A 22578-nucleotide genomic window follows, 5' to 3' on the forward strand; every position below is an offset into this window, starting at 1 on the left:
TAAGTCCATTGTAAATCCCAAGGTTGGCAGAGCATAGCAGGCTGCTGAACAATGACACAGCTACATGCAGGGTCCAAGTGTGCCATAGGCTAGAAACCATTCCCCAAGGCTTCTCCTTATATACAGGAAGCAGACCACATCCCAAAAGCAACTACTTAGCTGCTTGTGGTAGATCCTACCATGGCGCTGATTGCCATTCCCATTAAGGAGAATAACTACCATCATCTGCCCAGCTACTCAACAGGCCTGGCCAAGTTGATACACAAACATAACTACCACAGTGCGTTACTCAGGAATATTTTCCATATTTATACTTTTAATTAGAATTTCTGTAGCTTTTACTTGTGGTTTGTGAATCGTGTGTTGTGTTTGTTGACTGAGTTTTTGTTTTCCTGTCTCTAGACCCTCCCCTTGAATTACCCTCATTCTATATGACTCCTTCTCACCGTCAAGTGGTATTTGAAGGGGACAGCCTCCCTTTTCAGTGCATGGCCTCATATATTGATCAGGATATGCAAGTGCTATGGTATCAGGATGGGCGAATAGTTGAGACGGATGAATCACAAGGCATCTTTGTTGAAAAGAACATGATTCACAACTGCTCCTTGATTGCAAGGTAAACTTTCTAAAATGAAGAATTGTCTTTGTATCTTTTATTTATCCTTTCAGGATTGTAATGTTTAGTTGCAGTTTGAATTAATATTTTTTTCTTATCTTGCATTGTAAAATGTAGACATCTAGTGTTAACTTTCCTGATTTTTATTTGTCTAAAATTAAATAATCGTTGTTTCCCTCCAGTTTTAGAAGAAAAATAGATAGGATAAAAGGAGACATTTTCTAAACTTTGATGCCTTTTGATTAAAATCTGAGGAAGGAAAATGTAAACTTGTTGTGACAAACTTAATTTTAACCATTTTTTGTCCTAAGAGCATATTTTCACTTTTAGGAGTCACCTATATTCAGTGTTTCCTACTTGATTAATGCTGCATTTTAAGATAATTCTTCTCTTTAAGCCACTAGTATAAAAGAATAATAACACCCATTTTGTCAACTGTATAATTCCAGTGAGCACTGAAATTATTAATTTGAATGAACTTTATAAAGAGTAAGCATATATTATCATACTTAGATTATAGTTCTTTAAAGCAGTACCAAGAAAAAAATTAACCCTAGGGATAACACATCTTTTCCTAACATTTTGATTGTTAAAGACACTTGCAATGCAGTGAATTGCTTAATATGACCCTTCTAGCCACAGTCCCCATTTTGTGATATATGGTAAATCCCAGTCTCTGTGCCTGTTTGTGGGGCAATGAATCTTGAGTCCCACCTTGTTAGAGAGTGTGACTCGTCAACACTCTTAGTTTCCTGGAGGGTCTGTATGTGAATGCTTCTGCTCCGGATCCAGCATTTGGTTTGTCATCATCTCACCTCTGGAGTTGTGACAGCAGCCAGTTGTCTGACTTGCCGATTTGGGTTCTCCAGCTACTGCAACCACATGAGAAAGGAGCAGCCTCCAGACTACGCCTGACCCATGCATTTGGAGCTTGCTAGCCTCCCAGCCTCCACCACCATGTGTGTGAGTTCTGTGAGACATTATCAGAGAAGTACGGAACCCTAAGAGGGGAAGGAGATTACTGAGGGGAGAAGGAGGGTGTGTTAGAGACAATGGAATGGTACAGCAGTTTGGAAAACTTGGACATTTGGGCTGTCTTTCTCCTCTGCCTCATGGGGACTAGCCTGGTGCTGATTCTTCAAAAAGAAATTATTCGAGCAACACTCACTGTAGTGAAAATCTTTCCTATGAAGACTGAGAAGTCCTTTACCCATGAGTCACCCCAGAATAATAAAGAGGTCATAGCAGAAGAGACTTTGTGTTCACTGGATTAGTTAAGCTGAGATATACCTGCTCATTCTTTATTGGTTTCCTTATTTTATTGAATCTTCATTAGTAAGAGTCTATGTTGATAGTTCTTCTGAACCAAAAAAACCCACTGCCATTGAGTCAATTCCGACTCGTAGTGACCCCCATTGGATTTCTGAGAGGGTAAGTCTTTATGGAAGTAGATTACCCAATCCTTCTTCCAAGGAGTAGCTGGTGAGTTTGAACTGCCAGCCTTCTGGTTAGCATTCACATGCCTTAGGCACTGTGCTACCAGAGCTCCTTGATGATTCTCTTAGAAGATCAAATTAAATCTACCCTCTACTCCTTAAATCTCCATAATTGCAATTTGGAGGATTCCTGGAAATTTTATCCCAGTAATTGCTTTTAGACATAAAAGGCATGGCTAAATCTTACCCAAAATGTGTTTCTGTACTGTATTAGGACTGTATCATTTCCCATGGGCCATGCCAGAGTGCCTTGGGGCTCCTTACTGTATTCACCGAGGTACTGTGGGATATTGTCAATTTCAGAGGGAAGCATAGCGACTCAGGCTGCAACAATGGACTCAGGTATTGCAAGGATTGTGAGGCTGGCACAGGCCCGGGCAGTTTTTCGTTCTTTTGTACATAGGGTCTCTATGAGTCAGAGCTGACTCTACGACACTTAACAACAACAACAACAACAATAGTGACACTTGACATCTGTTGGGCACCACTCCGCTGCTTACTCCACTTGTTTTACTGGGTTGACATTAGACCATCCTTTGGTCCTTTGGGGGTGACATTCTTTGGGATGCTGGTTTTCTGGCAATTACAATGATAAATGCACATATTGTGGGAAAATCATGTGGAACAGGAGATAAGGAACAGGAGATAAGCGTGTCAGTGTGTGATCTCAATCTGAAAAGTGAGTAGGTGAGTTCTAGTAGGAACTCACCTCTCACTGGTGAGTAATTACAGTTCTTTAAGAATGAAATGCATTTTTCAACTTGTGTGTTTTTTTCAAGTGCTTATTAAGTTGATAGGACATAAGAACATAGTTTTGGGATTGAACTTAGTGAATAGAACCGCCATAGTTATTTCCTTTGGCCTAGTGACACCAAGAAAAAGTTGCCGACTCACTGAGGCTCTGTGAACTGAGAACGTTTGGGCACTTCTGGATTTGAGAATGTTTTTCTGTGCCAAAATATTCTATATAGTTTTATTCCTCATCCAGCAGAGCCAGGGAAAAGCAGGAGGTTTGACAGACTTTCTGGTTACTTAGATTTAATGCCAGATTGTTTTTATGTTGTCTTATCTTGAAAATATTTATGGCAGTATATTGATTTTTTTCCCCCCTGAACTTAGTGAGTTAGTATAAATTATAAACATTTTCTTTGATCATTCGGAATCTAATGCTGTCTCAGAATTATTAGGACATTTGCTGTTTTGTTGAAATGTAGCCATCAGTGATTTAGGAGACTGTACAGATGTGTGTTTGAGACATAATTTTATTAGTTAATTAAAGTGATACATGCTTTATGTGTAATTGTCTCTTATCATTGGCACATACATAAAAGCCAAGCAAGGCAAGGAGAGTTGAGGTTAATTGAGGTTTCTGACATTTACTTTTCAATTAATAGGTGTTGTATTAGAGATTTAAGGAGCTATGGTAGCACAGTGCCTAAGGTATCTGACTGCTAATCAGATGATTGGTGGTTCAAACCCACCAGCCACTCCACAGAAGCAAGACTGGGCAGTGTACTTCCGTAAAGATTTCCCGCCTTGGAAATCCAAAGGAGGTCGCTAGGAGTCAGAATAGATTCGATGGCAATGGGTTTGGATTGGTTTTTGGTATTAGGAAATTAGGATTTCATCTTGAAAATTGAATTTACTGACAGCCATTTAGATATAAGCTCTTTTACTGACTGAAGTATATACCTTTACATGGAAAAGTGCTCTTGTTAAAACATTAATTGGCAATTTACTAAATCTTTCTAGAGGTTTAACTGGTTATTAGCCTTCCAGAAAATATTTTACCTTGAATATATTCTTAATTATGTAATTCATAGGTGCCTGGATCATGTAGACTGTTTGCTCCTGATTAATAACCTAAAAGTTAGTGGTTTGAACCCACCTGGTGGTGTCACAGAAAAACGACCCAGTGATCTGCTCTGTAAAGATTACAGCTAAGAAAAACCTATGGCAGTTATTCCTACTCTGCAACACGTGGGATCGCCATGGGTCGGGTGACACAGCTGTGGGTTATGATCTTAGGGATGCTACTTAAATGCATTGAGCCTCTATATCACTAGCTGTAAAATGGGACATAACTGTATACTTCATATTATCATTTTCCTTTCTTCATGCTTGAATGTTTTCCTCAGAGTCCGTGAAAGGTAGCTGTAACTTGGAATCTTCTCCATTAGTTCTCTGTTCTAGCAATACACCTGCCCCAGAGGACTAAGTGAACCACTTTCCTAAGATAGAACTGCCCACTGGCTCCTACTTGGGGAAGAACCCTTCCACCCACCAGTCTTCTACAACCTCAGACTGTGCAGAAGAAACTGAAGGTCCTCTCTGCAGACAGGCTGCTGCCCTACCAAAGGGCTTGTGGGCTGGCTCTACTCTGCACCAACCACTGCCTTCTCATTTCATGTTGGCGGAGTCCACTTAGCCTGTGGGACCACCTGTCTATGCTGCTGAACGTGCTGCCCTCCATGGGAGGCCTGTGGGACCCCAGCTTTGGCTGCAGGACCTGCTGCAGAGCTGTAGCAGCCCTACTGTTCCCAAGTCCCTGCACCTCCCTGAGGACATCGCTCTGTGCCAGCACTCTCCTCTGCAGGCTTCCTAGGTCAGGATGTGCTCAGAGCAGGACGTTCCTGCACTCAGCTCCCAGGGTGAAGCTGCTATACACGTCTGTTTTCTCAGATCTTTGCGACTCGCCTCCTTGGACCATTTTGAGGTTCCACTCTGAGTTGAGTGCTTTTGTGAGCACTGGGCTTAAAGGATCAGAAACCTGTCTCGGCAGGTTCCACAGAGAACTTCAAGGATCAGCTTTTCCAAAGACATAGTTCAGCTCTGGCTTCAGTGTGAAGTGGTGTAGTCAGCTTTGATCACTTACCTGTTCCCTGACCCCTGGGCCGCCTTTGAGCATCTTCAGTCATCCAGCAACTTGCCATGAGTGGTAAATGTTTCCTCATCATACCCAAGATTGTGGTTGACATATTGTATGATCTGATAAAGGAAGGCCATAGGGGCTTTACAGCCATTACCTTCTTAGAGGTTGAGCTGGACAGAAGCAACCAGTACATTCTAGGCTGAGATCCTGGATCACTGGGCCAGCCTGATGCCTCAGAGCCTTGTGGCATCCTTGACTTCTGCAAAGATCTGCTGAAATCATCTAGGCCAGGCACACTTGACCCCAGCACCTGGTCCCTGTGATCATGGGCTTCCGTTTGGACACCCTAGGACTTTCTCATGCAGTTGGTGCTGGGGACAGCAACTGACGCTGGTGTGGAAGTAATAGCCGGCACTCTGCGGCAAGTGGAAGGCAGTCAGCTGACATTATCACTTCTCTCTTCCTCTTCCTCCTTCATCACTTAGGAGTGGAACTCAATGTGCTCATCTTTATTGTAAGCAAATAATGCTGAAGGACATGTGGTGCAAACGCGTGTCTATATCTCGTCCTGGGTAAAGTGTTAGTGTTCCAGCTTCCAGAGCCTTCGTGTTTCCTGCTTTGTCATCTTGGCTTGATGGCTTGTTCTCTATGAGAAAAATCTGAAGGTTAAACAAATTCAGTGCTTAGCATTCTTATGGAAAACAGCAAGTCCAGATCCAATTTACTTACCTCTGTTTTTTGATATGAAACTTTGAACTTTTACACTGTTTTATTGTGATGGGACTATACCTGTTACCTAAGGTAGACCACTGCCATCTATGAAAATTCAATAAATATAAAGCAAAATTAAAAATCAAACAAACAAAACAACCTGATGTTTCAGTTCCCCCTTGTCCCTTTTTCTGTAAGGAGAAGTCTTGCGTGTCATGAACCACTATGCTTTGTTCATGTCGCTGTTACAGCCCATACCAGAGTTTTTCAGGTATCCCTGTACCTGTTTGTCTTCTTGACTTGCTGCTGAAGTACTTAAAGGGAGGGGTGGTTTTATTCATTTGTCATCTAGCAAGTACTGGGACCACAATGCATTTGAACATATTTACAAGATGAACGCTGAAGCTCATGTTGTCTCCCTTGATGCCTGACTGCGTTGTCTCTCTTTTCACATTCTTTCTTCATGCAGTGCCCTGACCATCTCTAATATTCAGGCTGGATCTACTGGAAACTGGGGCTGTCACGTCCAGACCAGACGTGGGAACAACACGAGAACTGTCGACATTGTGGTGTTAGAAAGCTCAGCGCAGTACTGCCCTCCGGAGAGAGTGGTAAACAATAAAGGGGATTTCAGGTCAGTGATATGGAAAGTACTGAAGAGGCTAGACTTAGCCCTTAACCCCTTTTTGTTCTCAAAGGCACATGGTTGGTCTCCTAGCTTCAGTAACAGATTCTGAGGAATGTATATGCGTGCGTTACATATGTCCTTGTGTTGCTGTCACCCTTTAGAACAGAGATGCCTTCAGAATCCTCCAGGGAGATGAAAAAAGAAACAGTGGATGTTTCTGCTTGAACCTTATCCCAGATCTGTTGAATTAGAGTCTCTTGAGGTTAAAGCCAAAAGTGTTCATTTTTAACAGGGGTTTTGCTGTCCAAGTTCAGGGTAACATTGTGGATAGTGTGCAGAAGTGCTGCAAAATTCAGACAGGCTAATGGTGTTTCCTGTTTTTCCAAGGACTTTTTTTTTTGGTGTATGTTTTGCTCTGTATATTCTCAACAACAACAAAATAAAGTTATATATAAAAAACATAGACATTTAGGACATAAATGGAGGCATTTAACCATGGACTGACTGGCTATTAAACAGTGGAGCTATTGGTGGTTTTCAAGGGCATGATAATGGCACTGTGTTAATCTAAGAGAACATCTCTATTCTGAGGAGATCTATGCTGAATCCAAGGACTTTTTTATAGAAGAAGATGGGAAACATGAGTCTGGCTAAGTTACTTTTAATTATTACAAGGAGCCCTGGTCATAGTGGTTAAACACTTGGCTGCTAACTGAAAGGTTGGCAGTTCTAATCCACCCATTGGCTCCGTAAGAGAAAGCCCTGGCAGTCTGCTTTTGTAGAGATTACAGCCTAGCCAGCCCTATGGAGCAGTTCTACTCTGTCACTTGGGGTCTCTGTGAGTCGAAATCAACATAGTGGCACCTAACAACAATATTGCCAGTTTGGCAGACAACTGAATTAAGAGAAACATATAGATAATATTCTTTCCCTGTTTTGTTCTTCTGGCAATTAAGTGAGAAGGATTGGGGAAATGAAAGGTTTTCTGCAGCCTGCAACTTGGGGAGCCATTGAAGCCCCAGGTGGGTTTGTTGGGCTCTGGTGGCATAGTGCCTAAGGCATTTGACTGCTAACCAGAAAGCTAGTGGGTCAAACTTACCAGCCACTCCTTGGAAGGAAGGTTGGGCAATCTACTTCCATGGTGATACTGCCTCAGTAGCCCAAGGAGGGGTCGCTATAAGTCAAATCTGACTCGATGCCAGTGCATTTGCTGTTTGGTTTTGGTTAAGATAAGCAGGATGAGTTAAATATTAAGGATTTATCTTGCAGAAAATTTAAAACTTGTGAGAGGTAGTACCTTTTACCTCAGATTCTCCATAATTTCAAAATTGCTTAAAAACATTTTAAGATAAATTATTTACTTGGTACTCTGTATGTTTGGGGAATTTTTCATAATGAGGTTATAAAAGCTCAAACGAAACCCATTGCTGTTGAGTTGATTCCAGTTCAGGGTGACACTGTGTGCTTCAGGGTAGAGCTATGCCCCACAGCGTTTTCTTGCCTAGAATCTTAGGAAAGCAGATCTCCAGCCCTTTCTTCCATAACACTACTGGGTAGATTTGTAGCCGAGAACAAGCCATTTGACCACCCATGGACATGATATGGTTATGGCTGATGTAAATGAAAGGACATTGATTGCTTTTTTAAGCAGCGAAAAGACTGTTGTCTGTGATCGGTACATTGCACCTCACAGCTATAGGTGAAGGAAAACGTTTGTGCATTAATTTTTTAAATCTGAAGTGAAGAAGGGATGGTCTCTAGCTCAGCAAATTCTTCATTGCTCTTCTGTTTATTGTCTCTTGGCCCCACCTTGTTTCAATACTTTGCTCTTTCACACCAGTATATGGAAATCAGCATATTTTATAATTGCCAACGGATAAGTATCTTATGTGGATTAACTATTGATCAATGATATTTATATTGCATACTTTAAGGCCAAAATAGATAACATTTGTTAATTTTATTATATTCATCACCTTTTATGAAAACAAGCATAGGATGATATCTTCTGTTTAGGGTGTATTTTCTATCTTTTTTTCTCATAGTTTTTGAGTGCTTTCATTTTTAATGATAGATGAAAATACTTAAAAATATAACCAGTTAATGAATTATTTATCTTTTGATATTCCTTAAGATATTATACAATTAAAATCTCATTGTATTAGTAAGATTTAGTTTAGTGTTACTTGACCTGTTTATGCCCTTTCTGGTAGTGAATTATATGTGTTGTGACTTCAATTATTATTCAACAGCTCTTCTTATGCATCAGCTTCAACTTGTAGTAATGTATTAGTTCAATTTCATTCCCAATTTTGGAGGCATTAATAATGGAGAGCAAATTATAAAGATTCCTCCCAACCCGGTCAGTGATGATCCATGTCAAAAGGCATGTAGTCACCTGCATACTGAGAGGCTTCTCCCTCATAAATTCAGCTATGTACTGTGTTGGGGGTCCCCAAGACCACCCTTGTGTTCAGAAATTTGCTAAAAGGACTTAAGAGACTCAGTGTAGAGTTGGACTTAGTAAGATTTGTTGAAGTGACATAGTGAGGGTATCAGGTCCCTGGGTGGCATAGATGCTTTTGCTTTTGGCTACTAATCAGAAGGTTGGCAGTTCAAACTCACCCAGCACTGCCACAGAAAGGCCTGGTGATCTGCTTCCATAAAGAACACAGCCCAGAAACTTTATGGAGCTCCATTGTACTCTGTTACACTTGGTGTCAGTGTGGGTCGGAATCTACTTGATGGCCATTGGTTTTAGCTTGTTTGGTTTATTACTGTGGATACCCAGTAGATCAAGGCGCTCTGGTGGCATAGTGGATAAGGCACTTGACCGCTAACTAAAAGGTCAGCGGTTCAAACCTGCCACTGCTCCTTGGAAGGAAGACTGGGCGATCTACTCCTATAAAGGTTTATAGCCTTGGAAACCCAGTGGGGGTTGCTGTGAGTTGGAAAGTACTCGATGGCAATGAGTTTGGTTTTCTTTTGTTTGTTTGCTTTTACCCACAAGATCAAAAGGGAAGAGGCATAGATCAGGTCTGCGGGACCCATGTGAGTCTCCCTGTGCTTTCTTCCTCCCACGAGGGAGGGAGAGCCAAGCTGTGTTACACTGGGCAAGATTCTCATCTTCCACATCTGACAGGCATATAAGCCAACAGTATAATAATTTATCAGCCACTGCATTGCATCGATTCCAACTCACAGCGACCCCCACTGGGTTTCCAAGGCTGTAAATCTTTACAGAGGCAAGTTGTCCCACCTTTCTTCTGCAGAGCAGCTGATGGGTTTGAACCACCTAACTTTTGGTTAGTATCAAAATGCCTGAACTCTACACTGCCAGAGCTCCTTTATAATAATAATAGTAATTAATAATAGTAATAAAAAAAAATGCAACACCCATTTTCTCCATTTTAATTTTTTTAACTAGATGAGATACAGTTTCCTTGTTCATTCACAGCTGCATCCTGGACGCTTTAGAATTTTGTTTTAGGAATCTATGTTATTATATTATCTTGTTGTAATAATCTTGGTCTTTAATTTTAAAGATGTTTTGTTTCTTCTCCTTGATCTCATCTCACTGTTATGCACTATACATTTGTTATCTGTTAGACATCGTTCCACTCTTGGACAGCGGAGAAAAGACCGAGTCATCTGCTCTCGTAGATTAAAATGTGGGAAACCACATGGGGCAGTTCTGCTCTGCCCTACAGGGACTCTGTAAGTCAGAATCTCCTTGTGGCACACAATAACAACAGAATTATACAGGCCATGTTTTGGTGCTTGACTTTTTTCTGGATTACTACTTTTTTCATTTAGCTTCTTCTGTCCTATTTTGTTTTCACCTGTCTAGGTGGCCCAGGACACTGGCGGGCATTACCGCGTATCTGCAGTGTACACGGAACACTCACGGCAGTGGGATCTACCCTGGGAACCCACAGGAGGAGAGGAAGGCGAGGCGTAGATGTGACCGAGGTGGCTTTTGGGCAGATGATGACTATTCGCGATGCCAGTATGCAAATGACGTCACTAGAGTTCTCTATATGTTTAATCAGGTAAGTGGAGAGTCTTCATATTGACTGTAAGTTGTGCGTACAGCGTGCTATTCAACCCAAATACATGCTCCTCCCCCTCCCAGCTAGGTAAAGTATAAGGATTTGGTGTTTGTACTTCATGTCTTCTGAAGATCTGTTTAGAGATTTTTGTGTCTTCAGAGTCAGGTGTGAGCTTCTTCACTGGTGTTGAGGGCCCTGTAGGAGTCCCTGCTGTTGGTGGGTACCATCAAGTTGAGTCCAACTCCTGGTGACCCCATGTGACAGAATAGAATCTTGCCATACAATTTTCTAGGCTGCAGTCTTTATGGGAGAAGATTGTCTGCTCTTTGTCCCAGAGAGCTGCCGGGTGGCTGCAAACCACGTGCCTTTTTAACAGACAAGTGTTTAACCATCATGCCACCATCACTCCTTCTGGGAGTCCCTGGGACGCACAAAAATGGTTAAGCACGTGACTAGTAACCAAAAGGTTGGATGTTCTCATCCACCCAAAGGTGCCTAGGTAGAAAGGGATCTATTTCTAGAAGGTCACAGCTGTTGAAAAAACAGCTCTTGGAGCACAGTTCAATTCTGAAACACATAGGCTTGCCCTGAGTCAGAATTCTTGATGGAAACTTGTCTTGTTGTTGGTTTTTTTTGGATTATGGCATCATTCTTCCTTCCTAGTCATGGCCTAACTTTCCTGGGCCTTTGCTTGAATACCTTTATCATCTGTGTTTTGGGCCACATCCTAGCCATCCTTTAAGTCCACCTGGAGAGCTGCTTCTTGGGTGCCTTCCGTTATCCTCATGTGCCTTTTGTTGCTTTCGCTTCCCTGCATCTGTTCTAAGCCGTGACAGACAGTGAACAACTTGACACGATTTCAGTGCTGTACATTCATTTCCTTACGCAGTTCACCACCTAGTGTGCCATTTTGCGGTGTTTGATGCTAAGTCAGTGTCTGAGTCACTAAATAACACATGGGGAACGTGACTAGCCCTGCATGGCCATAGAGGTAAGTGCTCCACAGTGGTCCATGCGCTGGTGCAGCAGTTCCAGGAGGAGTTGATGACTCCAGCTGGGGCACTCAGGAAGGGCTCTACCAAACAGCTGGGATGGAGGTGTGCGTAGAACGTGGGTCAGCAGAGAGCAAGATGGTGCAGCATGTTGACCTGATGTGCTTTTATGGATTATTATGTTTCAGCCCAAGTTAATAAAAATTTTCCCTAAGTTAGTTTCCATTCAAATTCCAGTTTCCTTGGGTTTGAGCAAGCATTTTTAGGGAAGTCATGGGGAGTACCTGACAAAGTACTTTGATTCATTGCCATGTTTTGGAATGCAAAGCTAAGACATCAACATTCACTTTTATCATTTTGCTAAGAGCTTCTTTCTGCCTTTAAATGTAGATGCCTCTCAATCTTACAAATGCAGTGGCAACAGCTCGACAGTTATTGGCTTACACTGTGGAAGCAGCCAACTTTTCTGACAAAATGGATGTTATATTTGTTGCTGAAATGATAGAAAAATTTGGAAGGTTCACCAAAGAGGAAAAATCAAAAGAGGTATTTTTTTGGTTCTGATTTATAGCCTTTGGGGTCCACAAATGGTATATGTGATAATGTTGAATGTATATTTTAAAAGCCTTGCCCCTTTGTGCTATACTTGAACTACATAGCCTTTATAATTTCCAAAGTGTTCATTGAGAAACTTATGCATTGTCTGGGACCTAACGTTGGGAGGAGTAAGGTCGGCTCTCAGTTCTTGGGTTAAAATTCCGTGATTGTTTTGGATTGAATTGTGTCCCACCAAAATGTTCAGTTGAAGTCCTGGCTCTTGTATATGACCCTGATTGGGCATTGGGGTTTATTGTTGTGTCGGTGCCATACTGGAGTAGGGTGGCTGCTGAAGGTCAGCCCTCTGAGAGGTGTTAGAAAAGAGCAAACTGGACAGAGACGGCCACGGGGGAAGACACATGGGGAGGACCGAGGCGTCTGCCAGCCCGGGAGTGCCAAGGATCGTGTGCAGTCACTGGAAGCTGAGAGGCATCGGGGGCTCAGTGGTAGAACTCTTGCCTTCCATGCAGGAGACCCGTGTTCATTTCCTGGCCTGTGCACCTTGTGTGAAGCCGTCTTCCATCTCTCAGTGGAGGCTCGTGTGTTCTGGTGATGCTGAACGGGTTCAGCGGAGCTTCCAGACTAACATGGGCTAGAAAGGAAGGCCTGCAGATCTGCTTCTGAAAATCTCTCAGTGGAAACCTGGGGGACAGAGTGGTCAGATCTGTAGGCAGTCATGGGAACGGTGCAGGAGCAGACATCGTTTTGTTCCATTGTGCGTGGGGTCACCATGGGTCAGAGGTCAACCGGGCAGCAGTTAATAATGACCCAGCGAGGAACAAAGAGATAAAAAAAGAGACAAAGAAGGAACTTTGCACTGAGCTGAGCCCTGAATTCAGACTTATTACTGCAGTACTGTGAGAAAATGAATTACATTTCTTTAAAACCACCCACTTGGGGCACTGCTTTGATTTGACATCACTAGGAAGCTAAGTTAATGATGGAGTGATTAAAGCCAGCAAGAAAGCAGCCTTCTCTGTCTGTGTTGTGGGGTAGCCAGGACTTTTTATCTTGAGCCTTCTGCAATATCTTTTCTCCACACAACCATGTGTTCGTCTCTCTAAGTACGAGTTTAAGTCACCCAAGTCTGTGTCAAGTTGCTGAATTGCTTTTGTAATGTCCTACAGAAGTGACAGGCTATTTAAGAATTTGTTGAAATTTCAAATGACTAGAATATATACATTTTGAAAATTTAGTGATTTTGTAAAGGGTTGCATTTTAATGGGTCCACAGTAAAATTTCAATGTTGTTAGATGCCGTCAAGTCGGTTCTGGCTCATAGTGACCGTTTGTACAAGAGGGCAAAGCCCTGCCCAGTCCTGTGCCATTCTCCAGTCATTGCTCTGTTGGAGTCCCTTGTTGTAGCCACTATGTCAGTCCATCTCCATGAGGAGATGTTCCTCTTTGCTGCTAACCCGGCACATTGCTGACCATGCTGTCCTTCTCCGGGGACTGGTCCTTCCTGATAACATCTAAAGTATGTGAGGTGGAGTCTCACCACCCTACTTTCTAAGAGCGTTCTAGCTGTCCTTTTTCCAAGACAGATTTGTTCATTCTTCTGTCAGTCCATGATATGTTCAGTATTCTTCACCAGCACCATAATTTTAAGGCATCTTTTCTTCAGTCTTCCTTATTCATTGTTCAGCTTTTGCCTGCGTATAAGGCAATTGAAAATACTGTGGCTTGGGTCAGGCACATCTTAGTCCTCAAAGTGACATCTTTGTTTTTTAACACTTTAAAGAGAGAGGTCTTTTGCCTTTTACCAGATATTATATCCTTAAAATAGGAAGAACATACCTGCATGTGTATAAATGGGACAGTGAGATAAAATTCCAGTCTTGTTATGTGATCTTCAGAAGCCATGACTTACTAATGGTCTGGCCTGCTACTCACTTTTGTCTCTGGGCCACAATTCACTTCCCTGTAGGGAGCTCTGGTGGCGTAGTGCCTAAGGCATTTGACTGCTAACCAGAAGGCTGGCGGTTCCAACCCACCAGCCACTCCTCTGAAGGAAGGTTGGGCAATCTACTTCCGTAGTGATGCTGCTTTGGAAACCCAAGGAGGGGTCACTATGAGTCATTTCCGACTCAGTGGCAGTGAGTTTGGTTTTGGTTTAGTGATAAATTTTCATTTGGAAAAACTGTCTAGATTCTGATTCTGTGGTACCTTTGCTCCCTATTCTATATATAGTTCACCGCCTATATGTTAGAAGTCATGTGTGGAAGTGGGGTGTTTTGGGTCACTAAAATGATTGGGTTCATGTTTGGAATTTCAACATTCGAAAAGATTTCTGCCATCTTATAATACACATTTATTCACGTGCTTCCGTGTTCTATCGTGAGGGACATCTGCTGTAATAACTCGCGACTCATGATGAAAAATCACTATAGTCAATGTGTGTTGTCTGGAGGTCCATGTTTAACTGTTTCTGCCAGTCTGAAGTCAACCATCTGCTGCTTTGAAATGTTCTTGGGTGGAAACATCTTGTCGGGGACTGGAAGTCCACTTAGTTTTATGGGTTGCTAATTAACAGTGGTCCATTTCTTTACTTTTAAAATGAGGTTGATATTTGTCTAGCTTCATTTTAAAGTTTGTGGACACCAGTGAGAAGACATAGGCGAAGTGATTTTGCAAACGGTAGAACTCCAGGATATTATTTTATACCAGTGCTTGGTGCCGTTGGGTCAGCCTTGATTCACAATGATCTTGTGGGCAACAACAAAACCCTGCCTGGTGGTGCCATCCTCACAGTCCTTGCTGTGCTTGAGCCCATCCTTGCAGCCACTGTGTCAGCCCATCTCGTTGAGTGTCTTCCCCTTTTTCGCTGGCCCTCTACTTCACCAAGCATGATGTTCTCCAGGGACTGGTCTCTTCACATCATAACCAAAGTAGGTGAGAATATGAGTAGCAGTGAAACCCCTGTATGACAGAGGAGAACAGTGATCCACAAGGTTTCCATTGGCTAATTTTTCAGAAATACATGTCCACGTTTTTCTTCTAGAAGCCTCGGGGACAGTGGGGGGGACTCGAACTGCCAACCTTTTGGTCAGCAGCTGAGTGTGTTAACTATTGGTACCACCCAGGAACTATAGGTTTATGGAATTTGACATTACTGTGATCTTGTAAGTTAAGAAGGGGCTCCTTTAAAAATAAAAATATTGTTGGACTTTTACAATTTCTTATCTAAAAATTCAATTTGAAGGAGATTGCTGTAACTTGACATTGGTTAATGTAGGAGATAACGTTATAATTATCTTTAGAAACAAATGAGAACCACTTAGTAAATATAAATAGGAGAAACGTGGAAAATATTCAAGATTGAACAATTTGAGATACAAAGGTAGATTACCCATACTGGGGTGAGAGACGGCCTATGCAGTTCTTTAACTTGAACTGCCAGCCAGACATAGCTTCCACCGTTTATTAGTATAGTGAAAAGAAATCATGAGGTTTAAAAGCTTCATTTTAACTTAATTATCACAGCATAAAAAAGTTATGTTAAGTTATCCTGAAATGCATAATGCTTGGTTGGAAACAATTAGTTAAACTGATTTTCCTATTATGTCCAACAAGTTCTTCTGCTATAGATTATTTCTTATGTAGGATATCGTGAGGCAGCTGCTTTCTAACAAGTGAATTAGTCTAGCCAACACCAACAGGTACTCTGTTGTCTTCGGACAGGTGGTAAACACTGTTAAACTGTTCAGATCTAAGCAATACATTTAGTTGTGTTTTTTTAAAACCAGCTGAAGGTTGTCTATCAGGCAGTGTACATGTCAAGAGTGATTTTTTTTTTTTTTTTGATGAAAACAGTATATATCCATTGCAGAAAATGAGAAAATGTATAAAGATTCTATTTTTTAGTTTTATAGTCTCAATATTGTCCCCTAGTTTGAAATATGTCAGTGAGACATGCATATTGAAGGCTACTTCACTACTAAGTTAATTTAGCACATACTGTGTATAATATTTTAGACATCATAGTTTTGTCATTGATTCTATTTAAAGCTTACTCATGTGGGGTTTTTTCTTGGTCAAACTTGACAGGATGTTTTGTATCATTAGACTTTTCAGAGTCTTAGCTTCTGGCTGTGTTGGTCCTTTCTAGAGCGTAGTTTCTCAGGCTTGGGCCACCCCCATCATCACTGGTAGCTCTTGAGTCCTTTGCTTTGGCTCTCAGGTTGACCCACGTCATTGAGGGTTTCCTTCCTTTTCACCGACACTCTACTTTGCCAACCATGATGCTCTTCTCTAACAGTTGGTCTTTCCTGATAATGTGTCCCAAGTATGCAGGCTGGGGCCTCGTCATCCTCTCTGTGAAGGAGCTTCTGGTTCTGTTTCTTCTAAGATTGATTTGTTTTTGGCCGTCTGTGATATGTTCAGTGTTCTTCATCACCACACTTCAGATCCATCAGTTCTTCTTCTGTGTTCCTTTTTCATTGTCCGGCTTTCACATGCATATGAGAAGATCGAAAAGACTTCGGCTTGGGTGGGTCAGGCACACCTCCGTCCTTAAAGTGCGGCCTTTGCTTTTCGCAGCAGATTTGCCCAATGCAAGAACTGCATTGTTTGGTTTCTTGACTGCTGCTTCCTTGGATGTTGATTGTTGATCCAAGTAGGCTGAAGCCATTGACAGCTTTAATGTTTTCTTGGTGCTCCATCTGCCCCAAGCAATCGCCTGGCTTGTTGCCCTTCTCCATGTATGTCTGTAACTCTTGTTTGTCTGACTGTTAGTACTGCCCTTTGCTTAAAAACATAGATGTGAGAAGAAGTCTAGATCCCTTGACTTTTCTGGAAAACCACATCGGTTGTTTGATTTATAATTCTGCCAGGTGTGTGAAGATATTTGCCCTCCCCCCCCCCTTTATATTCCTTAATTTATTATGGGATGAGAAGGTAACTGGCACTTAAGTGCACTTTTCATGGGATTTTTATTCTCATTTTGTAGATGAGCAAACTGAGACCCAGACTGATTTGCTCATGGACGTCTCATCTGTAAGTGTGAGAGCTGAACCCTTAACCCAGGAGTCTTTAACTCCAAGGCGTAAATATACAGTCTTCACTGTTACACGGTGCTCCTACTGCATTACAATTAAATATCACCAAGTTGACTTTCTTTTTTATCCTGTGTCCTTAATGTCATAACATAGGAGATACTCATTAAATTTGCAGATGATTGTGACATAGTTTTCATCAGAATGATAAAAGTATGTTTTAAGAAGAAGGTGGATTGTTCTGTCTCTTGCTACCTATGCCCTTTCCCCTCATCACTGTTATTAATTTGATGCTTTCATTTCTGATCAAGTAAATTCATACATGTGTCTGTTTGTTTATCGCAGCTCAGGGATGACAGGTGGAGGAGCAGGTGTGTGATCTCTCTGACCCTTGTGGGGCTGAGTGGCCTCCCGAGAATGAGATCAAGTGGAAACACACTAGTGTCTAAAGCTGGCAGTAATTTTTAAGCTCTTTGGGTGTCAGATTGCAGGAATACTTTTTTAATCCAATGTAATTTTTCATGCACTGTTATCCCTATTGTGTTCTTTTTGCCACCATGACGGATTCTGAATGGCTTCCGTAACCAAGCTACAGAGCATGTAGTAATTTACGATTACCTGCTCTAAGGGATGTTTTTGGCACCAAATCTCTTTCCTCACTCCTTAGCCATTCAGAGTGAAATAATGAGAAAAATACCTTGTTCTCAGCCAAGGCAATCACTCTTGTTAGCTGTATACCTTCATAAAGATATTTCTTTTCTTTACGATTATTATCACAAGTTAAATTCTGTTGCTGGTATTGCCCAGTGGGCCATAGCAGTAGCTCTGTGATCATAAAAATAATCGTATTTTTTCCATAGAGGTGATCCATTGAAGTGACGGTATCTGATCAGGCCTCTTGTCAGATCCTCAGAAAGACTAGACGTTCAGGACTTTTAAAAAATATTAAGTAGCTTCAGTTTAGTTGTAATTGTGATGATCTGTAAAGACCTTACACATTAAGGAGCTTTGGTGGTGTTGGGTTAAAGCGTTGGTCTACTGACCAAAATGTCAGCAGTTTGAACCCATCAGCCATTCTGTGTGTGAAAGATAATATGGCAGCCTGCTTCTGTAAAGAGGTACGGCCTTGGAAACCCTAGGGTTGTTTCTGCTCTGTCCAGAGGATCATGGTGAGTTGGAACTCTGTGGCAGTGGGTGGGTTAGAGTAGAGTCAACATGTTACCATTTATGTTTCTGCAGCCAGTAGGAATTTCCTTCTGATGCTGTTGAACCTATTGTATCACATCTTCTCTTTCACCTATTAATCTTTTTTTTGTGTATAATAATTGGAAATAATAAGGAGGAATAATACATAAAAACCAAGTTATTCAACTATTCTTTGAATTTTGCTAGTCAGTAAAAGCGGAACTTTCAGTATAAGTCAGAGATGGTATTGTCTCTGCCCTGAAGATGCTTATAGTTGGAAATAGGAAAAGGAAATAATTATGATGCACTGTGATGAGGGGAGTACAAAGGTAGTAAGTGTTTTTTGTTTTTTTTTTTAAATTTTGTAATACACTATATTTAGAAGGGGAGCTCTGGTGGCGTAGTGCCTAAGGGATTTGACTGCTAACCAGAAGACTGGAGGTTCAAACCCACCAGGTACTCTTCGGAAGAAAGGTTGGGCAATCTACTTCCGTAGAGATACTGCCCTGGAAACCCAAGGAGGGGTCGCTATGAGTCAGATCCAACTTGACAGCAGTGAGTTTCTTTTTTTTTTTTTTTTTTTTAAATTAATCTCATTTTGTGAAACTGCACAGGAGGAGGAGGGAGTTGTGTTGAATGCATTCGTCCCAATGATGTGTAAACACGTACTTAAAAAAATGCACCCCTCTTATTTGTCATCCTAAAAGGCCATTTTCTTAGACCTTTCTTTTTTGACTGCTACCCACCCTAAAAAAAAAACCCAACCCACTACCGTTGATTGATCGATTGATTCCAGCTTATACGGAATTGAATTTCCAATGTGGCCAGTCTTTATGGAAGTAGACTGCCCTGTCTTATGAAGTGCCTGGTGGGTTTGAATAATAAAGTAATAATAATAGGAGCAAATGTTTTTTAAGTGCTTATAGGAGCTCTGGTAGCATAGTGCCTGAGGTACTTGACTGTTAACCAGAAGGCTGGCGGGTCAAACCTACCAGCCATTCTTTGGAAGGAAGGTTGGGCAATCTACTTCCCTAGTGACACCACCTTGAAAACCCGAGGAGGGGTTGCTATGAGTCGAGTCCTACTCCATGGCACATAACAACAACACAACAGCATAGTATGTCCAGGCATGGTTTCAGGAGCTTTATACTTATTGGAACTTAATCCTCACAACATTCAGAAAAGGTAAGGCTGTTACTATGCCCGTTTTGTAATAAGGAAACTGAGGTACTGAGAAATGTCCTGTCGTGACCCACCGTACTTACTTTGGTTCCTTCACCCCATGTTTCTACGGTTGGGATCTGGTGGAATTCCACAGGCAGGTCTTCTTGTGAAGAAAACCGTGGATGTGATGGACTCAACTTTTCCCCAGACTCCCCTCAGCTTCATGATTATTCATTCTGTGGAGAGTATCCGAAGCAGAATAGGGTTGAAAAACCTTAGCAGGAATCTTCTGGGATGATGAAAAGACACCTACTAACGTGTCCTTGGCTTTCTGTCTTGGCTTTAAGGCTCTGTGCCCTTGCTGCTTGCTTCTTTATTACAGGACCAGCTAGCTCGTGCGTCTTCTGATCCTCCTTCTGGAATCTTTTTGTTCTTCTTTCTGCCACAGATCTCCCTCTCAGAAACATTTTGCCCAACACAAAACTCTCTCTGTACGTCTTGTTAGCCCTGGACCATGGAGCACATTTCTCTGATGTGGGGCATATGAGGCCCTGTACGTAGTGGCTAGTTGACATTTTGCTGGCACATCCTGGTATGTTTACATCTCTGGGTTATGAATTGAGCTAATAAAAAGAATCCCCACATATGAAACAAGTAATACTTGCAATAGAAGGGTAAGTTCTTAGGATCCATTTATTTCATGGCACTGGGTCTCAAAGAAATCATTAAGTTGTGGAGGAGAGGGAAAGAAGGAGGACATCTGAGGTAGAGAAAACCACGTGTGAAGGCACTGAGATGGCACAGCACATCAGGGAACGTGGCCACAGGGAATGTGGGAATTTCGAATGTATCAGAGGAAGTGTTGAGATTGGAGAATAAGCGGGCAGTGAGTGTGTATTTGTCTCAGTTATCTCTGCTGCTGTAACAGAAATACCACAAGTGTGTGACTTTCACAAGCAGAATTTGTTTTCTCACAGTTAGGAGTCTAGAAGTCTGGGTGCAGGGTGCCAGCTCTCAGGGAAGGCTCTCTGGCAGCTCTGGGAGGTTCTTGTCTCTTCAGCTTCTGTTCCTTGGGTCTTTGGCGATCTTCATGTGACCTCACATCTGTCACTTCTTGCATCTTAATCTGTTCCTTTTATGCTACAAAAGAGATTTATTCAAGACACACCTTACACAAATGCAGCCTCATTAACATAACAAAGAAAGCCCCTTCCCAAATGGGATTATAACCAAGAGTACAGGGGTTAGGATTTACAACACATATTTTTTTGGGGCACAGTTCAGTCTATAACAATTTCTTATTTTTAAAATCAAGTAGAGTTTAATTTTTAGCAGTCACTCTACAGAAATAGGCAAATGTTTGTATTTGCGTTAAAACAAAACAAAACAAAAAACTGGCTACTGTAGCAATTTTTGATGTCCAGGCTGAGTTGAGATCTTTTTATTTTGGTATGTTCTGACATCTATTCTTTCCCTGTTACTCATTTAATTGCTTTATTTTCCTCAGTTTGTGGTTACCACACATCAGTCTTTTCACCAGTGACTTGGTGAAAAGGTTCAGTTGGTTCCACTTTTAAATACACTGTTTTGAGCTAAATATTACCAAATGATCATAATTGAAGGTGGTATTCAGATATGAAAACTTTTGAAAGAGAAATAAAATGTCTACTGAGTTTTCATGTGACAATTTAGACTGAAGGCCAAATGCAGTGGCTCATCAGAATTCTCATGATATGAAGCAACCTATGATGGTTTTAAAGGTCTTTCTTTGATCTCCTGCATGTCTGCTAGCTTGGTGATGTGATGGTTGACATTGCAAGTAACATCATGTTGGCCGATGAGCGTGTCCTGTGGCTGGCACAGAGGGAGACTAAAGCCTGCAGTAGAATTGTTCAGTGCCTACAGCGAATTGCAACATACCGACTAGCAAATGGAGCTCATGTTTATTCAACAGTAAGTGTAATATTAAAATAAAATTCTAAGGAAAACGTTCATTGAAATCAACTCCAACCCAAAAGAGATAGATCTCTTCCCCATTATGGGATAGATATTTTCTGTTCCTGCTGATTATTACAGAATTTCCTTTCTTCAAACAGTTTAGTTTAAAAGTTAATTTTGATTTTGAGTTATCTGGTTTCATGGTAACTGGAAAATGGTCTTTTAATATGTACTTGGAATGGTTCTCACCATTGAAAAGCTGATTGGATGAAAAGAAGAACACTAGAATCACCCTACTGGTACATAGCCATGGTCTGCCCTAGTTCATGTTCTGGGTCTGGAAGGATGTTGAGAGATCATCTGAATGCTTGCTCAGATTTCAGTCTCAGAAGAGAACTGGGATGCCCCCAGCCCTTCATGAATCTGTTGTTATGTTCAGTCGGTTCCACTTTTGGAATAATGAGTTAACTTAATAATCAATACATTAAATAGAATAAAATTTTATTTAAGAGTCTCTGGATGGAGCAAATGGTTAAATACTCAAGTACTAACTGAAAGGTTGACATTTAAAACCCACCCAGAGATGCTTCAGAAGTCAAGCCTGGCCGTCTACTTCTGAAAGGTCACGTCCTTGAAAACCCAATGGAGCAAAGCCCTACACTGTAGCATTGGCCTTGCTATCAGTCATAGTAAACAGCAGCTAAGAACAACAACAAAATTTTTGTTTATGCTAAGTTGAACTGCTCTGAATTTCTTGATGCACTGCTTAGTTTTTGTTCTAAAAAATGAGATCATTAATGTGTTATTCCTTTGTTGTTGTTATGTGCGGTGGAGTTGGACCCAACTCATAGCGACCCCTCCTTGGGTTTCTGAGGCAGTATCACTATGGAAGTAGATTGCCCAACCTTCCTTCCTAGGAGTGGCTTGTGGGTTTGAACCGCTAGCCTTCTTGTTAGCAGTCAAGTACCTTAGGCACTATGCCACCAGAGCTCCCTGTTACTCCCTTAGCAGTCTTAACCTGATCCACGTTTTCAGTTTCCTAATTATTTGGTCAGACTTTATAAAATACTTTACACTTACTGCTACGATTACATACAATTCAAGATTATGATCTTCCCTTTGGTTTCTGGGCCCTTTTCTGATGTTTTATTGTATCTTTTGATAATTAAGTTCACGATCATGTTGCTGAGTAATGAGTAAGATGGAGGCTGGCATAGCTACTGTCTTTACACCACAGTTGAGAACGACTTCCATCAGGAACACATGACCTTACTTTAGACCAGCTTGCCATTTTATTGCCCACGCTTGGTCTTTCTTGGCCATTCAGGCCTGTT

The 22578-nt window shown here is 41.5% G+C and overlaps 1 protein-coding gene across 1 annotated transcript in view; it reads left to right on the top strand.

Annotated features, from left to right (window-relative positions):
- Positions 1-22578, top strand: part of ADGRA3 (adhesion G protein-coupled receptor A3) — a 204825-nt gene that overhangs the window by 117562 nt on the left and 64685 nt on the right. Inside the window, exons 7-11 of the mRNA XM_007954828.2 lie at positions 403-616; positions 6165-6329; positions 10174-10375; positions 11758-11913; positions 21098-21259. Coding sequence (XP_007953019.1) covers positions 403-616; positions 6165-6329; positions 10174-10375; positions 11758-11913; positions 21098-21259 — 899 coding nt within the window. The remainder of the gene's footprint in view (positions 1-402; positions 617-6164; positions 6330-10173; positions 10376-11757; positions 11914-21097; positions 21260-22578) is intronic.

The sequence above is a fragment of the Orycteropus afer genome, unplaced genomic scaffold, assembly GCF_000298275.1.
Source record: "Orycteropus afer afer isolate SDZICR_OR568_19922 unplaced genomic scaffold, OryAfe1.0 scaffold00475, whole genome shotgun sequence".
Lineage (NCBI taxonomy): Eukaryota > Metazoa > Chordata > Mammalia > Tubulidentata > Orycteropodidae > Orycteropus > Orycteropus afer.